The 23,750-nt window shown below is 35.9% G+C and overlaps 1 protein-coding gene across 1 annotated transcript; it reads left to right on the top strand.

The window, feature by feature from the left end:
- Positions 1 to 137: 137 nt before the first annotated feature.
- LOC142230078 (endocuticle structural glycoprotein SgAbd-5-like) lies at positions 138 to 23,750 on the top strand. The gene is made up of 2 exons (XM_075300706.1): positions 138 to 406; positions 23,477 to 23,750. Exons 1-2 carry the CDS (start codon positions 282 to 284, stop codon positions 23,661 to 23,663), a joined length of 312 nt encoding a protein of 103 aa, XP_075156821.1. The 5' UTR covers positions 138 to 281; the 3' UTR covers positions 23,664 to 23,750.

Here is a 23,750-nt window from a genome sequence, read left to right on the forward strand (position 1 = left end):
TTCGTTACAAGTCTTCTAGCGTTCTGTAATTTGGCGACGATGCTTTTGTAATTAAATGATGCACAAACTCGAAAACTTGATTTTACCTTCTACAAAAAATCAGCGATTCATTTGCCATATAAAAGCAGAATTGCTACCAATGATGTCGTCAGTCATCATCTGCAAAGAATAACTTAAAGTTTGAATAGCTATAGATCTTCGAATTTTTTCGTGTTAGCTTTTTTGTACGGAAGAGTGAATTCGCATTTATTATTTGAACAGTAAGAAGGAAGAGAGGAGCCATGAAGATAATTGCATTTCTCGTGTTCAGCGTTCTATTCACATCGGTTCTATGTAAACCCCAACAAGATGTCCAAATTGTCGAGTTAGAAAACGACAATGATGGAACAGGCAACTACAAATTTAGGTGAGACCTAGTGAATTTACTTTAACTTTAAAACTTGCGATGTCGTAAAAAAGTGAAGTGCAATTTATCCAACATGATATATTGTTTAATGCAAAAACTTAAACATGGATAAGATCGGATAAGAAACCAGTGCGAAAGAGCTACACTCAAAAACAGTGAACCCTATATTTCACTAAAGCCAATTTACTTAAAAATTTAAGTTTATGGAATTATTACATTTTAAGAAAGTTTCCATGGCTTTAATAATTTTTTACGTGCGTTAGTTAAATTAACTAAAACAGAGGAAAAAACAAGTAAGGAAAGTCTAAAGTCGGGCGGGGCCGACTATATAATACACTGCACCACTTTGTAGATCTAAATTTTCGATACCATATCACATCCGTCAAATGTGTTGGGTGCTATATATATAAAGGTTTGTCCCAAATAAATACATTTAAATATCACTCGATTTGGACAGAATTTGATAGACTTTTACAAAATTTATAGACTCAAAATTTAAGTTGGCTAATGCACTAGAGTGGAACACAATGTTAGTAAAAAAAATATGGGAAACATTTAAATCTGAAGCAATTTTAAGGAAACTTCGCAAAAGTTTATTTATGATTTATCGCTCGATAATATATGTATTAGAAGTTTAGGCAAATTAGAGTCATTTTTACAACTTTTCGACTAAGCAGTGGCGATTTAACAAGGAAAATGTTGGTATTTTGACCATTTTTGTCGAAATCAGAAAAACATATATATGGGAGCTATATCTAACTCTGAACCGATTTCAACCAAATTTGGCAAGCATAGATACAATGCTAATTCCACTCCCTGTGCAAAATTTCAACTAAATCGGAGCAAAAAACGGGCCTCGGTGGTCATATGAGTGTAAATCGGGCGAAAGCTATATATGGGAGCTATATCTAAATCTGAACCGATTTCGACCAAATTTGGCACGCATAGCTACAATGCTAATTCTACTCCCTGTGCAAAATTTCAACTAAATCGTACTTAAAAATTCGCCTCTGTGGTCATATGAGTGTAAATCGGGCGAAAGCTATATATGGGAGATATATCTAAATCTGAACCGATTTTTCCAAAATCAATAGGGATCGTCTTTGAGCAGAAACAGGACCCTATACCAAATTCAAAAGCAATCGGACTAAAACTGCGAGCTGTACTTTGCACACAAAAATACATCAACAGACAGACAGACGGACATCGCTAAATCGACTCAGAATTTAATTCTAAGCCGATCCGTATACTAAAAAGTTGGTCTATGATTACTCCTTCTTGACGTTACATACAAATGCACAAACTTATTATACCCTGTACCACAGTAGTGGTGAAGGGTATAAATATGGAAAATATTTAAATCTGAAGCAATTTTATGGAAACTTCGCAAAAGTTTATTTATGATTTATCGCTCGATATATATGTATTAGAAGTTTAGGAAAATTAGAGTCATTTTTAGAACTTTTCGACTAAGCAGTGGCGATTTTACAAGGAAAATGTTGGCATTTTGACCATTTTTGTCGAAATCAGAAAAACATATATATGGGAGCTATATCTAACTCTGAACCGATTTCAACCAAATTTGGCAAGCATAGATACAATGCTAATTCCACTCCCTGTGCAAAATTTCAACTAAATCGGAGCAAAAAACGGGCCTCGGTGGTCATATGAGTGTAAATCGGGCGAAAGCTATATATGGGAGCTATATCAAAATCTGAACCGATTTCAACCAAATTTGACATGCATAGCTACAATGCTAATCCTACTCCTTGTGCAAAATTTCAACTAAATCGGAGTAAAAGATTGGCCACTGTGGTCATATAAGTGTAAATCGGGCGAACGATATATATGGGAGCTATATCTAAATCTGAACCGATGTCAATAAAATTTGGCACACTTGCTGACACTACTAATTGTACTCCTAGTGCAAAATTTCAACCAAATTGGGGTAAAACTCTGGCTTCTGGGACCGTATTACTCCATATCGGGCGAAAGATATATATGGGAGCTATATCTAAATCGGAACCGATTTCTTCCAAAATCAATAGGGTTCTATTCTGAGCCAAAATACATACTTGTGCCAAATTTGATCGATTGGACTAAAACTGCGACCTAGACTTTGATTACAAAAATGTGTTCACGGACAGACGGACATGGCTATATCGACTCAGGAGCAGTTAAAATTTATCTATTTTTATTTTTCTAAAATTAGCTAAAACTTTCTTTCCTGGTGGGTTCACTATTTTTTCAGTGTAAGAAAATACATTCATGTGCAGAATTCGTTATTTTTTACTGAAATGAAATTTTACATTTTTACACGGCATGGTGCTGTAGTAAATGCTGTAGCATCTACACCGAAAAAAACTGAATCCGTTACAAATTCGGACAACTCGGATAAAAAACTACGGTTTATATAAACCCAAGGGGTTACATCGGGAGATCAGTCTACATTAGCGTAGCCGGACAATTTACCTGTGGGGGGGGACTATAGGTTAGGTTAGGTTAAAGTGGCAGCCCGATTAAGTTTCAGGCTCACTTAGACTATTCAGTACATTGTGATACCACATTAACTAAAAGTACCTATTACAGCACTTCTAGTTTTAACCACTGAACCTTCTCTATTATTTGCTTTTGTTGAACCAACCAGATTGTTCCAAAAACATTAACAAACTGCTTAAGTTCACGTTTTCCAGGTCCGCCAGTAATCTGAAGCTATATGCCCCTAAAATTTGCTTACGCCTTACACAAAATGCAGGACACTCACACAAGAGGTGTTTAATTGATTCCATTTCCTCCGCATCATGACAGCTCATACAATAGTCATTATACTTCGCGCCAATAGTATTTGCCAAATCGCCTATCAGGCACCGACCCGTTATAGCAGATGTCGGGAGTGATATCTGACGTCTTGAGAACACTAGCAAACCTAGTGTGCAGTTCAAGTTTAAATGGGGCCATATTTGCTTGGTGTCGTTACAACCCTTGCAATTCTCCCATCGAACATTTGCCATCATGACAGCCTTCTCACGCAGTAAGAGCTTGCAGGTTGCCAGAGACATACCAACAGATTCTAGTTCCCCTGGAATATGTAAGGTAGTTCCTAGCCTTGCTAACTCATCTGCTTGACAGTTCCCCGGTATGTTCCCATAGCCAGGCACCCATATTAGGCGAATATTGTACTGCTCAGCCAGATTTGGGCAGTCGATGGCCGTTTTCGAGTAAAGGAGCACAGAGTCCAAGGATTTTATTGCGGGTTGACTGTCTGAGTATATATTAATGCCCACAATTTTTGGAACATTACTTCTCAGCAAATTCGCCACATCTTTTATTGCTAATATTTCAGCCTGAAAAACATAATTAGGTAATCTTTTCGCTATTCGAAGTTCCCGATCTTTAGAATATAATCCGAAACCCACTTGTCCATCTAATTTGGAGCCATCAGTGTACTACGTGTGTTGCGAATTAGAGTTTCAAACTTTTTGTCGAAAAGTGGTTCCGCCAGAGTGTAATCCACTACGTTAGGCACATCTGGCATTATTTTGAGAACCGAACTGTGGCCGTACATTTTTTCCGACCACAGCGATAGCTCGCGCAACCGCACAGCCGTTGTTGCAGCTGACTGTTTGGCCAGAATGTCTAAAGGCAATAGATGCAGCAATACATTAAGGGAATCTGTTCCTGTCTTACTGAATGCGCCTGAGATACACAAGCACGCCATACGCAGAACTTTATCTAAACCTGTCGGTTGCTCAAGTGCCGGCCACCAGACTACAACGCCATATAGCATTAAGATATAGGTCTAACCACTGCCGTGTATAGCCAATGCACAATTTTCGGTTTTAGTTCCCACTTTTTTCCTATTGCCTTTTTGCACGAGTACAAAGCTTTCGTGGCTTTCCTTGCCCTTTCTTCAATATTAAGCCTAAAATTCGGCTTCCTGTCCAGAATAACGCCAAGGTATTTTGCACACTCACCAAAGGGATTTTCAATACCCCCTAAGGATATGGGCCTAACCCTGGGAGTTTTGCTATCTTTGCAGTACATGACTATTTCTGTCTTTGCTGGATTTACACCAAGACCATTATCTTTCGCCCATTTCTCAGTCATCCGGAGAGCTCTCTGTATAATATCTCTGATTGTGGATGGGAATTTTCCTTGACTGCTAGGGCCACATCGTCTGCGTATGCCACCACTTTTATCCTTTCTTTTTCTAGGGAAATCAGAAGGTTGTTTATAGCAACATTCCAAAGAAAAGGTGATAGAACTCCTCCTTGGGGAGTGCCTCTGTTCACATACCTTTGCATGTTTGCTTGTCCTAGTGTGACTCAAATACGTCTCCTCATTATAAATACGTCAACCGCACAGCCGTTGTTGCAGCTGACTGTTTGGCCAGAATGTCTAAAGGCAATAGATGCAGCAATACATTAAGGGAATCTGTTCCTGTCTTACTGAATGCGCCTGAGATACAAAAGCACGCCATACGCAGAACTTTATCTAAACCTGTCGGTTGCTCAAGTGCCAGCCACCAGACTACAACACCGTATAGCATTATAGGTCTAACCACTGCCGTGTATAGCCAATGCACAATTTTTGGTCTTAGTCCCCACTTTTCCCCTATTGCCTTTTTGCACGAGTACAAAGCTACCGTGGCTTTTCTCGCCCTCTCTTCAATATTAAGCCTAAAATTCAGCTTCCTGTCCAAAATAACGCCAAGGTATTTTGCACACTCACCAAAGGGAATTTCAGTACCCCCTAAGGAAATGGGCCTAATCCTGGGAGTTTTGCGATCTTTACAGTACATGACTAATTCTGTCTTGGCAGGATTTACTCCAAGACCATTCTCTTTCGCCCATTTCTCAGTCATCCGGAGGGCTCTTTGTATAACATCTCTGATTGTGGATGGGAATTTTCCTTGACTGCTAGGGCCACATCGTCTGCGTATGCCACCACTTTTATCCTTTCTTTTTCTAGGGAAATCAGAAGGTTGTTTATAGCAACATTCCAAAGAAAAGGTGATAGAACTCCTCCTTGGGGAGTGCCTCTGTTCACATACCTTTGCATGTTTGCTTGTCCTAGTGTGACTCAAATACGTCTCCTCATTAGCAGTTCGTCTAGCAGCCTAAGTATACCTGGATCAACATTCAAAGTTGCCAGTCCATTTAATATCGAGCTCGGATGGACGTTATTGAATGCCCCCTCGATGTCTAGAAACGCCACGATTGTGTATTCATTGACAGATAGTGAGCTTTCGATAAAGCTGACTAGCAAAGCGGTCTCAGTAGACCTGCTCTCCAGAGTCTTAAGTAGGAATGAGGATAAGCTGATTGGTCGGAAATCCTTCGCACTCGAGTGAGAGGCTTTTCCTGCTTTAGGTATGAAAACGACTTTTGTTTCCCTCCACTTTTCTGGAATATATGCTAAGTTTATACATCCTTTATATATCACCGTCAACCAAGGGATAATTCTGTCAGTCACTGCTTGTAACTCCGCCGGAGTAATTCCATCAGGTCCGGGGGATTTGAATGACCCAAAGCTTTTTAACGCCCATTTTATTCTAGATTCCGATACAAGTTCCTCGATAGGAAATGACCGCTGAGCCACTGTAGCACCGCCAGAACATGGTCCAACCGTCGTTGTCCAATTGCCCTCCGATGTTTTAATGAAACATGGAGCGGAGTTAGTGGATGCTAGTACCTTCCGTAGTCTGGAAGCCTCGGAAGTATTCTCAATACTGCTGCAGTAAACATTCCAAGAGTTATGCTGAGCCTTTCTCAGTTCTCGCTTGTATCGTTTCAGATTCTTCTTGTAATCGTCCCAATCCTCAGGAGCTCTGGTGGACTTTGCTTTGTTAAAGAGCTTCCTGCAGGATCTCCTCATATTACATAACTCCGTAGACCACCTGGTGGTCGAGTTTTCCCCCTTGGCTTCCCTCTAGGGCATGTAGCTTTCAGTGAGATGTTGCAGGCCTTAGTAATACGCTCCACTGTGTGTTCGATATCTTGCACAGTGCTTATATTTGTCTCTGGTATTTCCGGTATCATCATATTGAACGATTCCCTATACCTATTCCAATCAGCTTTCCTAACATTTGGCGGAAATATAGTCTTTGAAGTACGAACATCCAATCTGAAACTGATGTAGCGATGATCTGAGAAGCTATGTTCCCTCAAAACTTGCCACTCAGATATCTTATCATTCAGTTCCGGAGAGGCCAATCTGACGTCCAAAACCTCTTGTCTGGTTTTGGTGACGAAGGTTGGTGCACCGCCCTTATTGCAAACTACCAGGTTACTACGCAAAATAAACTCTATTAGCGACTCTCCCCTTGCATTAGTATCTCTACTTCCCCAAATACTATGATGTGCATTTGCATCGCATCCCATAATGAGTTTTGTCTTTGTTTTCAGTGACTCCTCAACTAAGGTCTTAACGGCACATGGAGGCATATCCCTATCATGTCCCATGTAGACCGAAGATACCCAGTATTTGCATTTCGATATCTCTAGACTGGCTACGACAGTGTCTGTATTGCTTAATGACTATAGCCCCTAGCTATAAATTAATAAACTGAACTTATAGATTTAATTAATGTTTTATTCTATAAAAATGAATAAAAAATCAGACATCAAAATAACTAGACAATTAGGCCTTCATACGCCTATGTCAGTCTATATGGATTTTATGCCAAAAACATCGGTGATACACACTAAGTTCAGTACACCTAATGGTTATTTTGAAAAACCTACAGAATCTAAACCCCAAAACGTAGGGCGCATTTATAAGTGGGATATATCAAAATCTGTACCGGTACACAATATATTCGGAACACCTATTTATGACCCTGAAAACCTCTACATTTCAAATTTCAAACAAATTGGACAAAAACTACGATTTCTAGAAGCCCAAGAAGTAAACTCGGGAGATCGGTCTATATGGGGACTATACCAAAACATGGATCGATGTACACCATTTTCTGAAAACTTATTTATGGTCCTAGAAACGTCTAGATTTCAAATTTCAGGTAAATTGGATAAAAACTACGGTTTCTAGAAGACCAAGAAGTAAAATCCAGAGATTAGTCTATATGGGACTATAGCAAACCATAGACCGATGCGCACCATATTCGGCACAGCTATAAACTGCCCTAAAATACTTCCAGATTTCCAGTTTCAAGGAAAACGGATAGAAACTATCCGTAAAGAAGTAAAATCGGAAGATCGGTCTATATGAGGACTATGCCAAAAATGGACCGATTCGGTACATCTATTTGTGTTCCTAAAATACCTCAAGATTTCCAATTTCATGCAAATCAGATATAAAATAGGTTTCTAGAAGCAAAAGACCCCAAATCGGGGGTCGGTTTATATGGAGCCAATATCAAAACCTGGCCCATCTTCGAACTTGGCCTGCCTGCAAACAACCCCCATCACCTATGATGGTGGGTATAAAAATCATTGGCTCCATATCATGTCCATTTTAACAATACAGTAGTTCATTCTTACGATTTTTGGGAATCATCAAATTTTTCATTTGATTTAGTTCATATTGAACTTAAAGGGTGATTCTTTTGAGGTTAGGATTTTCATGCATTAGTATTTGACAGATCACGTGGGATTTCAGACATGGTGTCAAAGAGAAAGATGCTCAGTATGCTTTGACATTTCATCATGAATAGACTTACTAACGAGCAACGCTTGCAAATCATTGAATTTTATTACCAAAATCAGTGTTCGGTTCGAAATGTGTTTCGCGCTTTACGTCCGATTTATGGTCTACATAATCGACCAAGTGAGCAAACAATTAATGCGATTGTGACCAAGTTTCGCACTCAGTTTACTTTATTGGACATTAAACCAACCACACGAATGCGTACAGTGCGTACAGAAGAGAATATTGCGTCTGTTTCTGAGAGTGTTGCTGAAGACCGTGAAATGTCGATTCGTCGCCGTTCGCAGCAATTGGGTTTGTGTTATTCGACCACATGGAAGATTTTACGCAAAGATCTTGGTGTAAAACCGTATAAAATACAGCTCGTGCAAGAACTGAAGCCGAACGATCTGCCACAACGTCGAATTTTCAGTGAATGGGCCCTAGAAAAGTTGGCAGAAAATCCGCTTTTTTATCGACAAATTTTGTTCAGCGATGAGGCTCATTTCTGGTTGAATGGCTACGTAAATAGCAAAATTGCCGCATTTGGAGTGAAGAGCAACCAGAAGCCGTTCATGAACTGCCCATGCATCCCGAAAAATGCACTGTTTGGTGTGGTTTGTACGCTGGTGGAATCATTGGACCGTATTTTTTCAAAGATGCTGTTGGACGCAACGTTACGGTGAATGGCGATCGCTATCGTTCGATGCTAACAAACTTTTTGTTGCCAAAAATGGAAGAACTGAACTTGGTTGACATGTGGTTTCAACAAGATGGCGCTACATGCCACACAGCTCGCGATTCTATGGCCATTTTGAGGGAAAACTTCGGAGAACAATTCATCTCAAGAAATGGACCGGTAAGTTGGCCACCAAGATCATGCGATTTGACGCCTTTAGACTATTTTTTGTGGGGCTACGTCAAGTCTAAAGTCTACAGAAATAAGCCAGCAACTATTCCAGCTTTGGAAGACAACATTTCCGAAGAAATTCGGGCTATTCCGGCCGAAATGCTCGAAAAAGTTGCCCAAAATTGGACTTTCCGAATGGACCACCTAAGACGCAGCCGCGGTCAACATTTAAATGAAATTATCTTCAAAAAGTAAATCATGGACCAATCTAACGTTTCAAATAAAGAACCGATGAGATTTTGCAAATTTTATGCGTTTTTTTTAAAAAAAAGTTATCAAGCTCTTAACAAATCACCTTTATATACAAATGAAGGATAAAGATTATCTAAATTCGTGTCTTCCACAAAATAGTTCAATATTTCTTTAAATTTGTAAATTTTACTACAAATGCGTTCATCATGAACTTCGTATGTCACTAAAGACATTCTTGCAATTTTGAACTCCACTTTTTTCCTTCAAACTACAAAATTTTCTTTAACAAGTAAAAAAACTTAACTATGTCTAATAAATTTTCTTGAATTTGTCGAAAAATATTTACTTATTTTTATGACACCTGCGTGATGCCAGCGTTTGTTATACTGTTTAGTTAAAATTTTCTAAAAATATTCAAGGTTTTCTAAAATTAACCGAAATTATTCTTCCTGGTGGGTTCACTGTTTTTTCAGTGTATGTATTTAGATAAAATAAAAGAAATATATGGTCGACACAGAAAAAGAAATATTGTCGCAACGCCAATGATTTCCTCTCCTCAACAATACGAATGCGTATTTCGCCCTTATAGTTATATGATTTGTCTTAAAAATTGGTATATTTCATGAAGAAACTTTTTTGGACTAAGCTCAAGTTGGAATTTGTTGACTTTTTGTATCATGACTACAACGCTAAGCAGCGTTCAAAAATAGGAGATATATTTGGCTTGTCGCAAACTGTAACTTTTGCCACATACGTTTACGACGGTATAATACGTATGTCAAAAAAGTCGTAAACCTAGTGTAGGTTAGGTTAGGTTAGGTGGCAGCCCAATGTATCAGGTTCACTTAGACTATTCAGTCCATTGTGATACCACATTGGTGAACTTCTCTCTTATCACTGAGTGGTGCCCGATTCCATGTTACGCTCAATGACAAGGGACCTCCTTTTTATAGCCGAGTCCGAACGGCGTTCCACATTGCAGTGAAACCACTTAGAGAAGCTTTGAAACCCTCAGAAATGTCACCAGCATTACTGAGGTGGGATAATCCACCGCTGACAAACTTTTTGGTGTTCGGTCGAAGTAGGAATCGAACCCGCGACCTTGTGTATGCAAGGCGGGCATGCTAACCATTGCACCACGGTGGCTCCCTAGTGTAGAAAACCTAATTTTGAATTAAAGAAATTATGAATATACCTACCCCCATAGAGTAGTGATGGGGGTATAATAAGCTTGTCATTCCGTTTGTAACACATCGAAATATCGATATCCGACTATATAAAATATATATATTCTTAATCAGGCAGAAATTCTAAGACGATATAACAATGTCCGTCTGTCTGTCTGTTGTAATCAACGTACAGCTTTTAATAATGGGGATATCGTCCTGCAATTTGGCACAGATTCGTTTTTCGATTGCAGCAGGTCAAGTTCGAAGATGGGCTATATGGGTCCATGTTTTGATATAGCCCCCATATAAAGCGACCACCCGATATTGGGTCTTGGGCTTATAGAAAAATATTTTCTATCCGATTTGCCTGAAGTTGAATATCTAGAGGTATTAGAGACCACAAATAGGTGTGCCGAAATGGTGTTTATCGGTCCATGTTTTGGTATAGTCTCCATATAGACCGATCTCCCGATTTTACTTCTTGGGCTTCTAGAAACCGTATCTTCAATCGGATTTGTCTGAAATATGAAATCTAGGTGTATTTTAGGGCCACAAATAGGTGTGGCGAATATGGGGTGTATCAGCCCATCCGGTGGTATAGCCCCCATATAGACCGATCTCCCTGTTTTACTTCTTCGGCGTATAGAAACCGTGTTTTCAATCCGATTTGTCTGAAATTGGAAATCTAGGAGTATTTTAGGACCATCAAAATGTGTGCCGAAAATGGTGCCTATCGGTCCATGTTTTCGTATAGCCCCCATAAAGGCAGACTTCACGATTTTATTTCTTGGGCGTCTAGAAACCGTAGTTTTTATACAATTTTCCTGAAATTTGAAATCTATAGTGTCAATTTCATACGGTCAGGTTGAAACTTGGTACGCGATATTAGCATATTCCCTCACTCAAAAAAAAGTGAACTCTATATTTCACTAAAGCCAATTTAACTTTCGTTTAGTTCATGGAATTATTACGTTTGGAGAAAGTTTCCTCTACACTAATATTTTTTTGTGTACGTTAATTAAATTAACTAAAACCGAGGAAAAAAATATACACAAATGAAGGATAAAGATTAACTAAATTCGTGTCTTCTACAAAATAGTTCAATATTTCTTTAAATTTGTAAATTTTACTACAAATGCGTTCATCATGAACTTCGTATGTCACTAAAGACATTCTTGCAATTTTGAACTCCAATTTTTTCCTTCAAACTACAAAATTTTCTTTAACAAGTGAAAAAACTTAATTATGTCTAATAAATTTTCTTGAATTTGTTGAATAATATTTACTTATTTTTATAACATCGGCGTGTGTCAGCGTTTGTTATACTGTTTAGTTAAAATTTTCTAAAAATATTCAAAATTTTCTAAAATTAACCGAAATTTTTTCCTGGTGGGTTCACTATTTTTTCAGTGCTGTAACAACCACTCAAAACGTGGTCTATATCGGACCACAATTATATATAGCCCCCATATAAACCGATCCCCAGTCTTTACTTCCGGAGGAATTCATTTAATTCGATCCGGTGTAAATTTGTTCCCTAATTATCACACGAAACTTTTTTCATAACGGGTCATAAATATTTATAAACTCCTGTATAAAAAACGAGGGCTACGATACCCTCTCTCCCTGAATATTTATTTGGCATAGCCCCTATGAGACTGATCTCCCGTTTTAACTCCTATATATATATATAAAGGGTGATTTGTTAAGAGCTTGATAACTTTAAAAAAAAAAACGCATAAAATATGCAAAATTTCATCGGTTCTTTATTTGAAATGTTAGATTGGTCCATGACATTTACTTTTTGAAGATAATTTTATTTAAATGTTGACCGCGGCTGCGTCTTAGGTGGTCCATTCGGAAAGTCCAATTTTGGGCAACTTTTTCGAGCATTTCGGCCGGAATAGCCCGAATTTCTTCGGAAATGTTGTCTTCCAAAGCTGGAATAGTTGCTGGCTTATTTCTGTAGACTTTAGACTTGACGTAGCCCCACAAAAAATAGTCTAAAGGCGTCAAATCGCATGATCTTGGTGGCCAACTTACCGGTCCATTTCTTGAGATGAATTGTTCTCCGAAGTTTTCCCTCAAAATGGCCATAGAATCGCGAGCTGTGTGGCATGTAGCGCCATCTTGTTGAAACCACATGTCAACCAAGTTCAGTTCTTCCATTTTTGGCAACAAAAAGTTTGTTAGCATCGAACGATAGCGATCGCCATTCACCGTAACGTTGCGTCCAACAGCATCTTTGAAAAAATACGGTCCAATGATTCCACCAGCGTACAAACCACACCAAACAGTGCATTTTTCGGGATGCATGGGCAGTTCTTGAACGGCTTCTGGTTGCTCTTCACTCCAAATGCGGCAATTTTGCTTATTTACGTAGCCATTCAACCAGAAATGAGCCTCATCGCTGAACAAAATTTGTCGATAAAAAAGCGGATTTTCTGCCACTGATTTTGGTAATAAAATTCAATGATTTGCAAGCGTTGCTCGTTAGTAAGTCTATTCATGATGAAATGTCAAAGCATACTGAGCATCTTTCTCTTCTCTTTTTTTGGGAGCCACCGTGGTGCAATGGTTAGCATGCCCGCCTTGCATACACAAGGTCGTGGGTTCGATTCCTGCTACGACCGAACACCAAAAAGTTTTTCAGCGGTGGATTATCCCACCTCAGTAATGCTGGTGACATTTCTGAGGGTTTCAAAGCTTCTCTAAGTGGTTTCACTGGAATGTGGAACGCCGTTCGGACTCGGCTATAAAAAGGAGGTCCCTTGTCATTGAGCTTAACATGGAATCGGGCAGCACTCAGTGATAAGAGAGAAGTTCACCACTGTGGTATCACAATGGACTGAATAGTCTAAGTGAGCCTGATACATCGGGCTGCCACATAACCTAACCTAACCTAACCATCTTTCTCTTTGACACCATGTCTGAAATCCCACGTGATCTGTCAAATACTAATGCATGAAAATCCTAACCTCAAAAGAATCACCCTTTATATATATATATATATATATATATATATATATATATATATATATATATATATATATATATATATATATATATATATATATATATATATATATATATATATATATATATATATATATATATATATATATATATATATATATATATATATATATATATATATATATATATATATATATATATATTTATATTTATTTATATATATATATATCCATATATATCTATATAGCAGTACTAAATCGTATACACTTTTCGTGGGTCTAAAATGACAGTATTTTTTTTGTATTTGTGGCAAATGGGATAAAATCTACAATTTCTATAAACCCTATGAGTTAAAACGGGAGATCAGTCTAATAGGCCAAAAACATGAAGGGGTACACAAAATATTCACCACATCTAATTGTAGTTGCAGAATCTAGACCCCAAATCAGAGGGCCGGTTTATAAGGGGGCTATATCAAAAACTGTAACGATATACAATATATTCGGTACACCTCTTTATGGTCCTAAAATACCTCTATATTTCCAATTTCTGCCAAATTAGATAAAAGCTACGGATTCTAGAAGCCCAAGAAAAAAAACGGGAGATCAGTCTATATGGGGGTTATATCAAAACACTGTCCGATAAACACCATTTTCGTCACATCTCTTTATGATCTTAGAATACCTTTAGATTTCCAATTTCCGGCAAATTAGGTAAAAACTACGGATTCTAGAAGCCCAACAAGTAAAATCGGGAGATCGGTCTATATGGGGCTATATCAGGATATGGACCTGTACTCACCATTTTCTGCACACCTCTTTATGGTCCTAGAATACCTCTAGATTTCCAATTTCCGGCAAATTGGATAAAAACTGCTAGAAGACCAAGAAGTAAAATCGGGAAATCGGTCTATATGGGGGCTATACCAAAACATGAACCGATACTCACCATTTTCGGCATACCTCTCTATGGCTCTAGAATAGCGCTAGATTTCCAATTTCATGCAAATTGGATAAAAACAATGGGTTCTAAGAAGTAAAATCGGGAGATCGGTCTTTATTGGGGCTATACCAAAACATGGTCCGATACTCACCAGTTTCGGCACACAAAAAAATTTCACGAAAATTTTTCCAATTAAAATTTTAATTGAGTTTTAAAAATATTCAATTAAAAATTTAATTGATTCAACAATTTTTTTTAATTGAAACAAAAATCAATCACAAAAATAATAGTATCAATTAATTTTTAATTGGATCAATTAACTTTTTAATTGACCTTCAATTAATTTTTTAATTGATACTATCATTTCTGTGATTGAAGACATTTCAATTAATACTTAATTGGATCAATTAATTTCATGATTGAATCAGAAAAAAAATTTTTGTGTGTGGTTCTAGAATACCTCTAGATTTCCACGGATTCCAGAAGCCCAAGAAATAAAATCGGAGTTCGGTCTATATGGGTGCTATATCACAACATGCAATGGTTCTAGAATACCACTAGATTTCCAATTTCAGGCAAATTGGATAAAAACTACGGTTTCTATACAACAGGGGCCGATATACCCCATATTCGAACTTGGCCTGCGTGCAGACAAAAGACGATTCTGTGCCAAATTTCAGGACGATAGCTCCATTATTGAAGACTGTGCGTGATTACAACGGACAGACGGACATGCTTACCCAGCAAAAAAAATTTGGAAGTTCTTCTCAAGACACAACTTTAAAAAGAACTTCCAAAAATGCTCTGCCAAAGATGTTCTTTATTTTAACTGCACAGGAAGTTCATTTGAGTCAATTTTTTTTATAACCCGCTTTTTTCATACTTTTATATTTTCATATTTTCAAATAGGTTAAAAACATATTAAGAATCAATAAATTGTACAAATTATATAAATTTAGCCGAAAAAAAGTTAAATCCTTTCTAGAAAAATTGCGAATTTTTGAAAATATTTGATGACAAACGTTCCAGACAAGCGTTATAATGCATTAAAAATCATAAAAAAATTTAAAAATTATTTATTTGTCAATATATCACAAAAATTCTTAATTCCCATCCAAAACACTGAATTCACCTCACACCTTAAGAAGTGATGCAAATTCAGTGCAGCGGCTGTTGAAATGTTGGACATCCGTCCTATGACAAGCCCGTGTTAGATTCATCGCTTCTGCGTCACTTTGGCACCACTTCCAGATCCAAAAAGAACATTTTCACTACTTTTTTGGCGACGCTTTTTTTGCTGGGTTATATCGTCTTAGAATTTCTCCCTGATCAAGAATATATACTTTATATAGTCTGAAATCGATATTTCGATGTGTTACAAAACGAATGACAAACTTATTATACCCCCGTCACCATGCAAGGGTGGTGGGTATAATTATCGGCTTAAACACTAAATATTACAACTTTTTAATATTTTGTATGGTAGCCTTTATCGTTTTCTATAGCCTGGAGTCTATTTGGCATTGAGTGGGTAGCAAGGAAGACTTGCTATACACAACCAAAAAAGTGTTACCTCACCCTCCTCAGAGCCCAGACATGAATCAAATTGAACACGTATGGATATATATGAAGACAAAGCTGAAGAACTTTATATTAAATATACAAAATATTAAATATATATATATATATATATATATATATATATATATATATATATATATATATATATATATATATATATATATATATATATATATATATATATATATATATATATATATATATATATATATATATATATATATATATATATATATATATATAAAGGGTGATTCTTTTGAGGTTAGGATTTTCATGCATTAGTATTTGACAGATCACGTGGGATTTCAGACATGGTGTCAAAGAGAAAGATGCTCAGTATGCTTTGACATTTCATCATGAATAGACTTACTAACGAGCCACAACGTCGAATTTTCAGTGAATGGGCCCTAGAAAAGTTGGCAGAAAATCCGCTTTTTTATCGACAAATTTTGTTCAGCGATGAGGCTCATTTCTGGTTGAATGGCTACGTAAATAAGCAAAATTGCCGCATTTGGAGTGAAGAGCAACGAGAAGCCGTTCAAGAACTGCCCATGCATCCCGAAAAATGCACTGTTTGGTGTGGTTTGTACGCTGGTGGAATCATTGGACCTTATTTTTTCAAAGATGCTGTTGGACGCAACGTTACGGTGAATGGCGATCGCTATCGTTCGATGCTAACAAACTTTTTGTTGCCAAAAATGGAAGAACTGAACTTGGTTGACATGTGGTTTCAACAAGATGGCGCTACATGCCACACAGCTCGCGATTCTATGGCCATTTTGAGGGAAAACTTCGGAGAACAATTCATCTCAAGAAATGGACCGGTAAGTTGGCCACCAAGATCATGCGATTTGACGCCTTTAGACTATTTTTTGTGGGGCTACGTCAAGTCTAAAGTCTACAGAAATAAGCCAGCAACTATTCCAGCTTTGGAAGACAACATTTCCGAAGAAATTCGGGCTATTCCGGCCGAAATGCTCGAAAAAGTTGCCCAAAATTGGACTTTCCGAATGGACCACCTAAGACGCAGCCGCGGTCAACATTTAAATGAAATTATCTTCAAAAAGTAAATGTCATGGACCAATCTAACGTTTCAAATAAAGAACCGATGAGATTTTGCAAATTTTATGCGTTTTTTTTTTAAAAAAGTTATCAAGCTCTTAACAAATCACCCTTTATATATATATATATATATATATATATATATATATATATATATATATATATATATATATATATATATATATATATATATATATATATATATATATATATAATAGCGTAACCCGGCCCGCTTCGCTGCGCCTTCCGAAGCATATTTGGAGGAATATTTTGCGTTAACTTAGTCAACTATATCCTTCGCGCTGAAAACAAATTCGAAAAGATTTGAATTCTTTTACACAAATCGGACTACTTCATTTTTCGTTTATAGGTACAAATACAAATATCTTTCTTGTGAATTTTAAGTGTGGTTTGTCAAGAAAAGTTATCCTTCTCCTCAATATATCTGAAAATTAAGCACTATATTATAATAACATACAAAGAATTACTGTTTCCCATCCAATAAATCGGAAAAAGCAAAAATAGTAAAAAATTTTACCACATTAACATTTGCTAAAATGTTGGAAAATGATGCACCCTCTACGTTGGCTGCCAATTTCATGTAAATTTAAGTTCTTTACTAAAAAGAAAATCTGGCAGAAGCCTGTCCAAAAATCATAAAATTATGTACCGAGTTCCCATTTACGGACAACCCTCTATTTTCAATTTAAGAAAAACAAAAACGGACAAAAGGGAACCCTCCCCCCACCTTCGCTCCACTCCGACCTGATATCGGACTATCACGTACCCCATATTAATTTCGCAACTACTCAATGGTCCCTATAAATTCTATCGAAGTAAATCGACAAAGTTTATTTCAATTTAACCCCTTCCCCAACCAGATATCGAAAAATCATATACTAATTTAAAAATCATGTATAAATTTAATCACCTCCTCCCACGTTCCCTGTAAATTTCAAGTAGATCGGCGATGTTTAAATTTTGCTCTATTGTTTTAAAGGGACGTCACTTTCCCCGATACAATATCGACAAACACCGTAGTGAATAGCACCCCTAACCTTCCCTGAAAATTCTTGAAACTTTCCTTCAAGTGTGGGGCAAGGAAGGTTGCCTCTTCGTTCATAAACTTCCCCCACTGCCTATGTAAATTTCAAGAAAACTTAAGAATTGTTGTTTTTTGCAGTTTTAGAGGAGGACCTCCTCCCCGACTAAATATCGAAAAGTGATGTAGCGTATCTTTTGTAAACGTCCCAGAATATGTCAAGCAACTTATAAGCCTAAAAGGGCGGCCTCTCCTCCGTCCAAATATCACAAAATCAGGTATCAACTATTAATATCGTAACCTCTCCACAGTCCTCTGTAAATTTCAAGTAACTCTTAACCCATTTTTTCCGTAAAATTTCAGTCGGGGGAGTTTAGTTTTGTTTGTATTTAAAAAAAAAATCGGGCAAAGGGGTGGTCCCCCTCCCCGACCAAATATCGAAAAATTATGTAGCGGATTTTTGTCTAGATGCCAACCCCAACATTCAATGAAAATTTCAAGCAAATCGCATAATTTTGTTCCAAGTTTCAAAAAGTAGGGCAAGGGGGAGGTCCCCCTCCCCATCCACATATGAAATCATCGGGTACCCCATATTAATTCCATAACCTTACCACATGTTCTCTGTAAATCTCAGATAATTTAAAGAATTTTAGTTTTTTCACTGTACTTTAAAAAAAGTCGAACAAAGGGGAGTTCCCCCTCCGCCACCAAATATCGAAATAAAAAGTAGCGGATCTTTGTCTAGATGCCAACCCCAATCTTCAATGAAAATTTCAAGCAAATCGGTCAACTTTGGTCCAATTTTCAAAAAGTCCGACGAAGGGGAGGTCCCCCTCCGCGACCAGGTGTCAAAAAATGAGGTTCCCTATTTTCACCACATGAACGCCCCCTACGATCTCTGAAAGTTTCAAGTAAATCGGTTCAGCCGTTTCGGAGCCAACTCGGAACATACAAACAAACAAACAAATAAACAAACATAGATTGAATTTTATATATATAGATTTAATGACAGCACGCATTTCTAATTTTTCCATTGTAAAAAAATTGATTTTTTGAACACCTGTTTCTATATGAAGGAGTTGCCAAATCGAAACAAAATTTAACGTGTGTTCATAAAAGAGATGGACGTTTCCAAAACACTTTTTTCTGTTTATACCGCGCTTTTTGTGCTAGGCTAAGAAGTTTTCGAGCTGCCTACGAGGGCATAAATAAATAAATAAAATTTATGGACATGCAACACTGAAAATGTTTTAGGTGTTCAATGGAAACTGGGATTGCTTCCAGGTCCCTTTGTATGCAAGCCGTTCACGCAAAAAAAAATTCTTTCCTCCCAAACGAAATTTTAGACAAACAAAGTTCGTTTCTCATTTGCTTTTCGTTGAAAGGAAGTGTATTTGGAAGAAAAGTATATACTTTTTGTGATAAACGTTTATTCTTTTCCAGGATGTAAAAACAATTTCATAAAGCCTAACTCAAAAAAAAAAAATGTTTTCTGGCTAATTGCATTTTCCCTCACATCTTTCTCACTTCCACGAAGTTTTTGGTTATTAGCACCTTTTTCTGTAATACAAACAATGTAGAGGAAATTATACGATTTTATAAATTTTAAAATTTTTTTTTACCTTTCGCCTGGACGGAGATTCGAACCGCGGACCATGCAATTTGTAAGCCAACACACTATCAACTGAGCTATGTAGCCGTTATTGTCATCAATAGACAATTACCCATATAAGTTATATTTATATAGCATAGCTTGCGGCGCCCCCACGAGCCGATTAAACAAAGTTTATTTAACAGAAAAATACAATTAGTTGGGCACCGTGGAGCAGTGGTTGGTACGTCCGACTTGCATGCCAAGGGTCGTGGGTTCGATCCCTGCTTCGACCAAAGTTTTTTTTTTTACATATATTCCAGATATGGTCGGAAGATTCCGAAAAAATTTTCAACATTACATTCTACTATATTAAATTTTTACAATGAACTGTAAAATGTGTCTTATTAAAAACCTAAAGTCAGAAAAGAACAGAGTTTGATATAAACGAAATGAACTGTATTGTTGGTTCAAAAATAACTTTTTTTATTAAAAAAGTAAACATTTAGTAACAAACGATTTTTTTTTGGTGATAAAACTGTATACTTTTCGAAGAAATTCAAAAAACTCTAACAAAAGAAAAACGTTTGCGGTACACGTTTTCCAAACGTTTTTTTTCTTTGCGTGTTGGCACTCTAGGTTTTGCGTTAGGTTAGGATAGGTGGCAGCACGATGTACCAGACTCGCTTAGACTATTCAGGCCATTATGATACCACAATAGTGAACTTCTCTCTTATCACTGAATACTGTCCGATTCCATGTTAAGCTCAATGACAAGGGACTTCCTTTTTATAGCCGAGCCCGAACGGCGTTCCACATTGCAGTGAAACCACTTAGAGACCCTCAGAAATGTCACCAGCATTACTGAGGTGTGATAATCCACCGCTGAAAAACTTTTTTTGTGTTCGGTCGAAGCCGGAATTAAACCCACGACCTTGTGTATGCAAGGCGGGCATGCTAAACATTGCACCACAGTGGCTCCATAACTTTTTTATTTGGTTCTACATACACTAAAAAAAACAGTGAACCCTTTTCCATTGCAAAATGAAGTAAACTGTAGTAATATTGACCATGATTTAGCCCTTAAGATTTTTTTCAACTTGTCTAGTTTATAATTCTCTTAAATTTTAGTTCATCTATAACATTGTATTTTAGTTCATTTCTACAACACCATAAGATTTATATACCCCTACCAAGTTAAGAAGTCAGTATTATTTTGATTTACTTGCTTATTTTGTGGGAAACCCGATAATAAAAATTGGTTAAAAGTCCCTTTAAAATGTCGACGGCTAAACTATAAATAAATCAATCATTCCACAGTACAGAGAAATTAAATAATTAAAGGAACAACAAACCGTTTTACTATTAAGAACATTTTCATAAATTAAAATTATACTTTCTTTTAGCAAAAGTACTTTATTATAACAACTTATGATGAAAGTTCTTAATACAATGTTTTTTGTGAATAAAAATTATGACCACGTGGAACAGAGAGTAGTTCATTTGAACCCGCTGTTTGGAAATTTTGACTTATCCTTTTTTTATTCATCGTAGGTAATTTTTTCACATATCTTGCTGGAAAAAATGGAAACTATAATGAAAATTGTTAAAAATGAACACCATGTAATGAAATATAATCTTTAATTCTTCATTTTAGCTTGTAACTTACTATATTTGGGGGCATTTTATCAAATGGTGTAAGGAATTCAAATTTTCTTTGGAAAACGTATCTCATAAAATTTGTACCTGAAACAAATAGAGAAATAATGAAGTATTCTAAATAAACTAATAAAACTGTGTTGTTATCGATGTGAAGGATATAATAAAATAAATATTCTAGTTGAAAGAAAGCCAAAGTTTTAGTATAAGACTTACCAATTCTCTATTAAGTTGTACGCTGAGGGGAAATATAAAAAGTTGTCCAAATTTATTTGGGTTACTCTGAAATTAAATATTTATTTTTTACATTAAATAAAATTATTAAATAGGTTTTCAAAAAATCTAATGAAAAAAAATAATAATATGCATAAAAAACCAAATATTCTTGATAACCCTAGACAGTCATCATTCGTCAAAATGACGACACGTAATTTCATTTTCGATTTAAAATGCATTTTAGTCTATTGGGAAATGGTAAATTTAAGTTATACTAATTCGACCGTTTTATGAATTTTTGATTTATACTACTTAAAACCAAATTGAATAAGAAAATAAATTCAAGTTTGGTTCACTTTTTTGCTCACGATGAAAATTATAGCGTCTTGAAATCAGCCGTAGTCAAAATGACGAAGGATGAAGTTAATGTACAAAATATAAGGATGACTGTACAGGGTTAAAAGAAAGTTAAAGAATCCTTACCAATTCACTATTAAATTACAAGCAAAGGAGTACTAAAAAATTTTCCAAATTTTTAAGGGGTTATTCTGAAATTAAATATTAGTTTTTTACATTAAAAATATTACATTGGTTTCCAAAAATGTTGATTAAAGAAATACTAAAATAATGTATTAAAAACCTGTAATTTTGATGATAAAAAGGTCATAAAAACTTAAATATTCTAGTTGAAAGAAAGCCAATTTTTAAAAGAAAACTTTTTTAAATTTGTTCGAATCCATCTTGAGTTGCTCTGAAATTAAATATTGCTTTTACAACAAAGAAAAACATTAAACTGGTTTCCAAAAAAAAAAAATAATTAACAAATAATAATATACATAAAAAATATTCTTTTTAAAAGAAAGTCATATTAAAAAAATACTTACCAATTTATGACTAAACTATACGCTGGGATATAACAAAAATTTTCCCAATTCATCTGGAATTAAATATTATTTTTTTACATTGAATAATACAAATTTCAATACACTTTCAATTTTAACATATTTTCATAAATATTCTTAATAACTTTGTTCTAAAGTACCGATAAAATATTAATAACTTTCATTTAAAAGGTTTAATAAACAAACACCAATATAGGCCTCAAAAATCCAAAATATTCCATTCGTTTATATTCCCTTGTTGCATACCTGCTTAAAAGATGCAACACCCCACGCCAAAGCCAAGTATACCACTGAAGCATGCCAAACAAAACCAAGCAAAGCCAAAACATTCATACAACAACAAAAACACATGTGCCTTTATTGAAAACAACACCTCATCCAGCCAAATAAACCATCCGCGAATAACAAACACACACACACACAAACCACTAAATGAACAAAAATAAAAACAAACCCACGCTCATGTATACACAACAAAACTCAAATAACATCATCTTTACATTAATCACATTCCACTATGCCGATAAAGATCTCTGTACTATGCATTAGTTCATCGCATCTACCGACAATTTACTCTAAGAATAATATTCGTAAAGGCACACCAGTTTATGAACGATGAAACGTTTAACTTAAATTTGCAAAATTTTCATGAAATGCTATCTACCATTTTTGACGAAAATGTCTATAAATTTAATTACATGTGAACTAAAGATATTTCATTGGGTAAATTTCTACCAATAATTATTAGCTATAGGAATTGTCAGTAAGAAATTGCTATCCACTTTCAAGTTCATTTTTCGTAAAAAAATATTTTCTCAAACAAAAAAATCTTTTAGTAAATTGCACTTATTATTTAGAAAGTAATTTACATTTCACAAGTAGTTTTATAGCATGACAAATGAATTTTTAACTACCAGTTAAGAAATTTTTTTAAGGAAATTTCCATCGTATTTTGTAGGCCATGAACTAAACGGTTGCTACTTAGAATTTGTAAAATTTCCTTTCGAGTAGTTAATTTTCGTTGAAGATACGAAAAATGAACTAGAATTCTGGAAAATTCTTGTAATAAATTATTGTAAAAATCTTCTTAAATTTACGAGACACTTTTTTCTGTGTAGATTTGTGTTATTATTTCCCAACTCAATTTTCAATAATGGCTTCTTTTATTTTTTGTACTTCAGATTTTCCTTATCTGACGGCACAAAGCAAGACGAAACAGGCCAGCTGAAGGACCTTCAAGGGGAAGATGGTCCAGTCCAAGCTGTGGTAAAAACTGGATCATACGAATTTACGGATCCCGATGGAAAAGTACATAGAGTGACATATACAGCTGATGAAAATGGATTCCATCCGGTCGTAGAAAGTTAAAAGTAACAGATAACGCAAAACTTACAAAGTAATCTCGAAGTGTAAAAATCGCAAGTCATACATAAATAAACAGCCTACTAAAAAGTA

This window comes from Haematobia irritans, chromosome 3 (assembly GCF_050003625.1).
Source record: "Haematobia irritans isolate KBUSLIRL chromosome 3, ASM5000362v1, whole genome shotgun sequence".
Classification (NCBI taxonomy): domain Eukaryota; kingdom Metazoa; phylum Arthropoda; class Insecta; order Diptera; family Muscidae; genus Haematobia; species Haematobia irritans.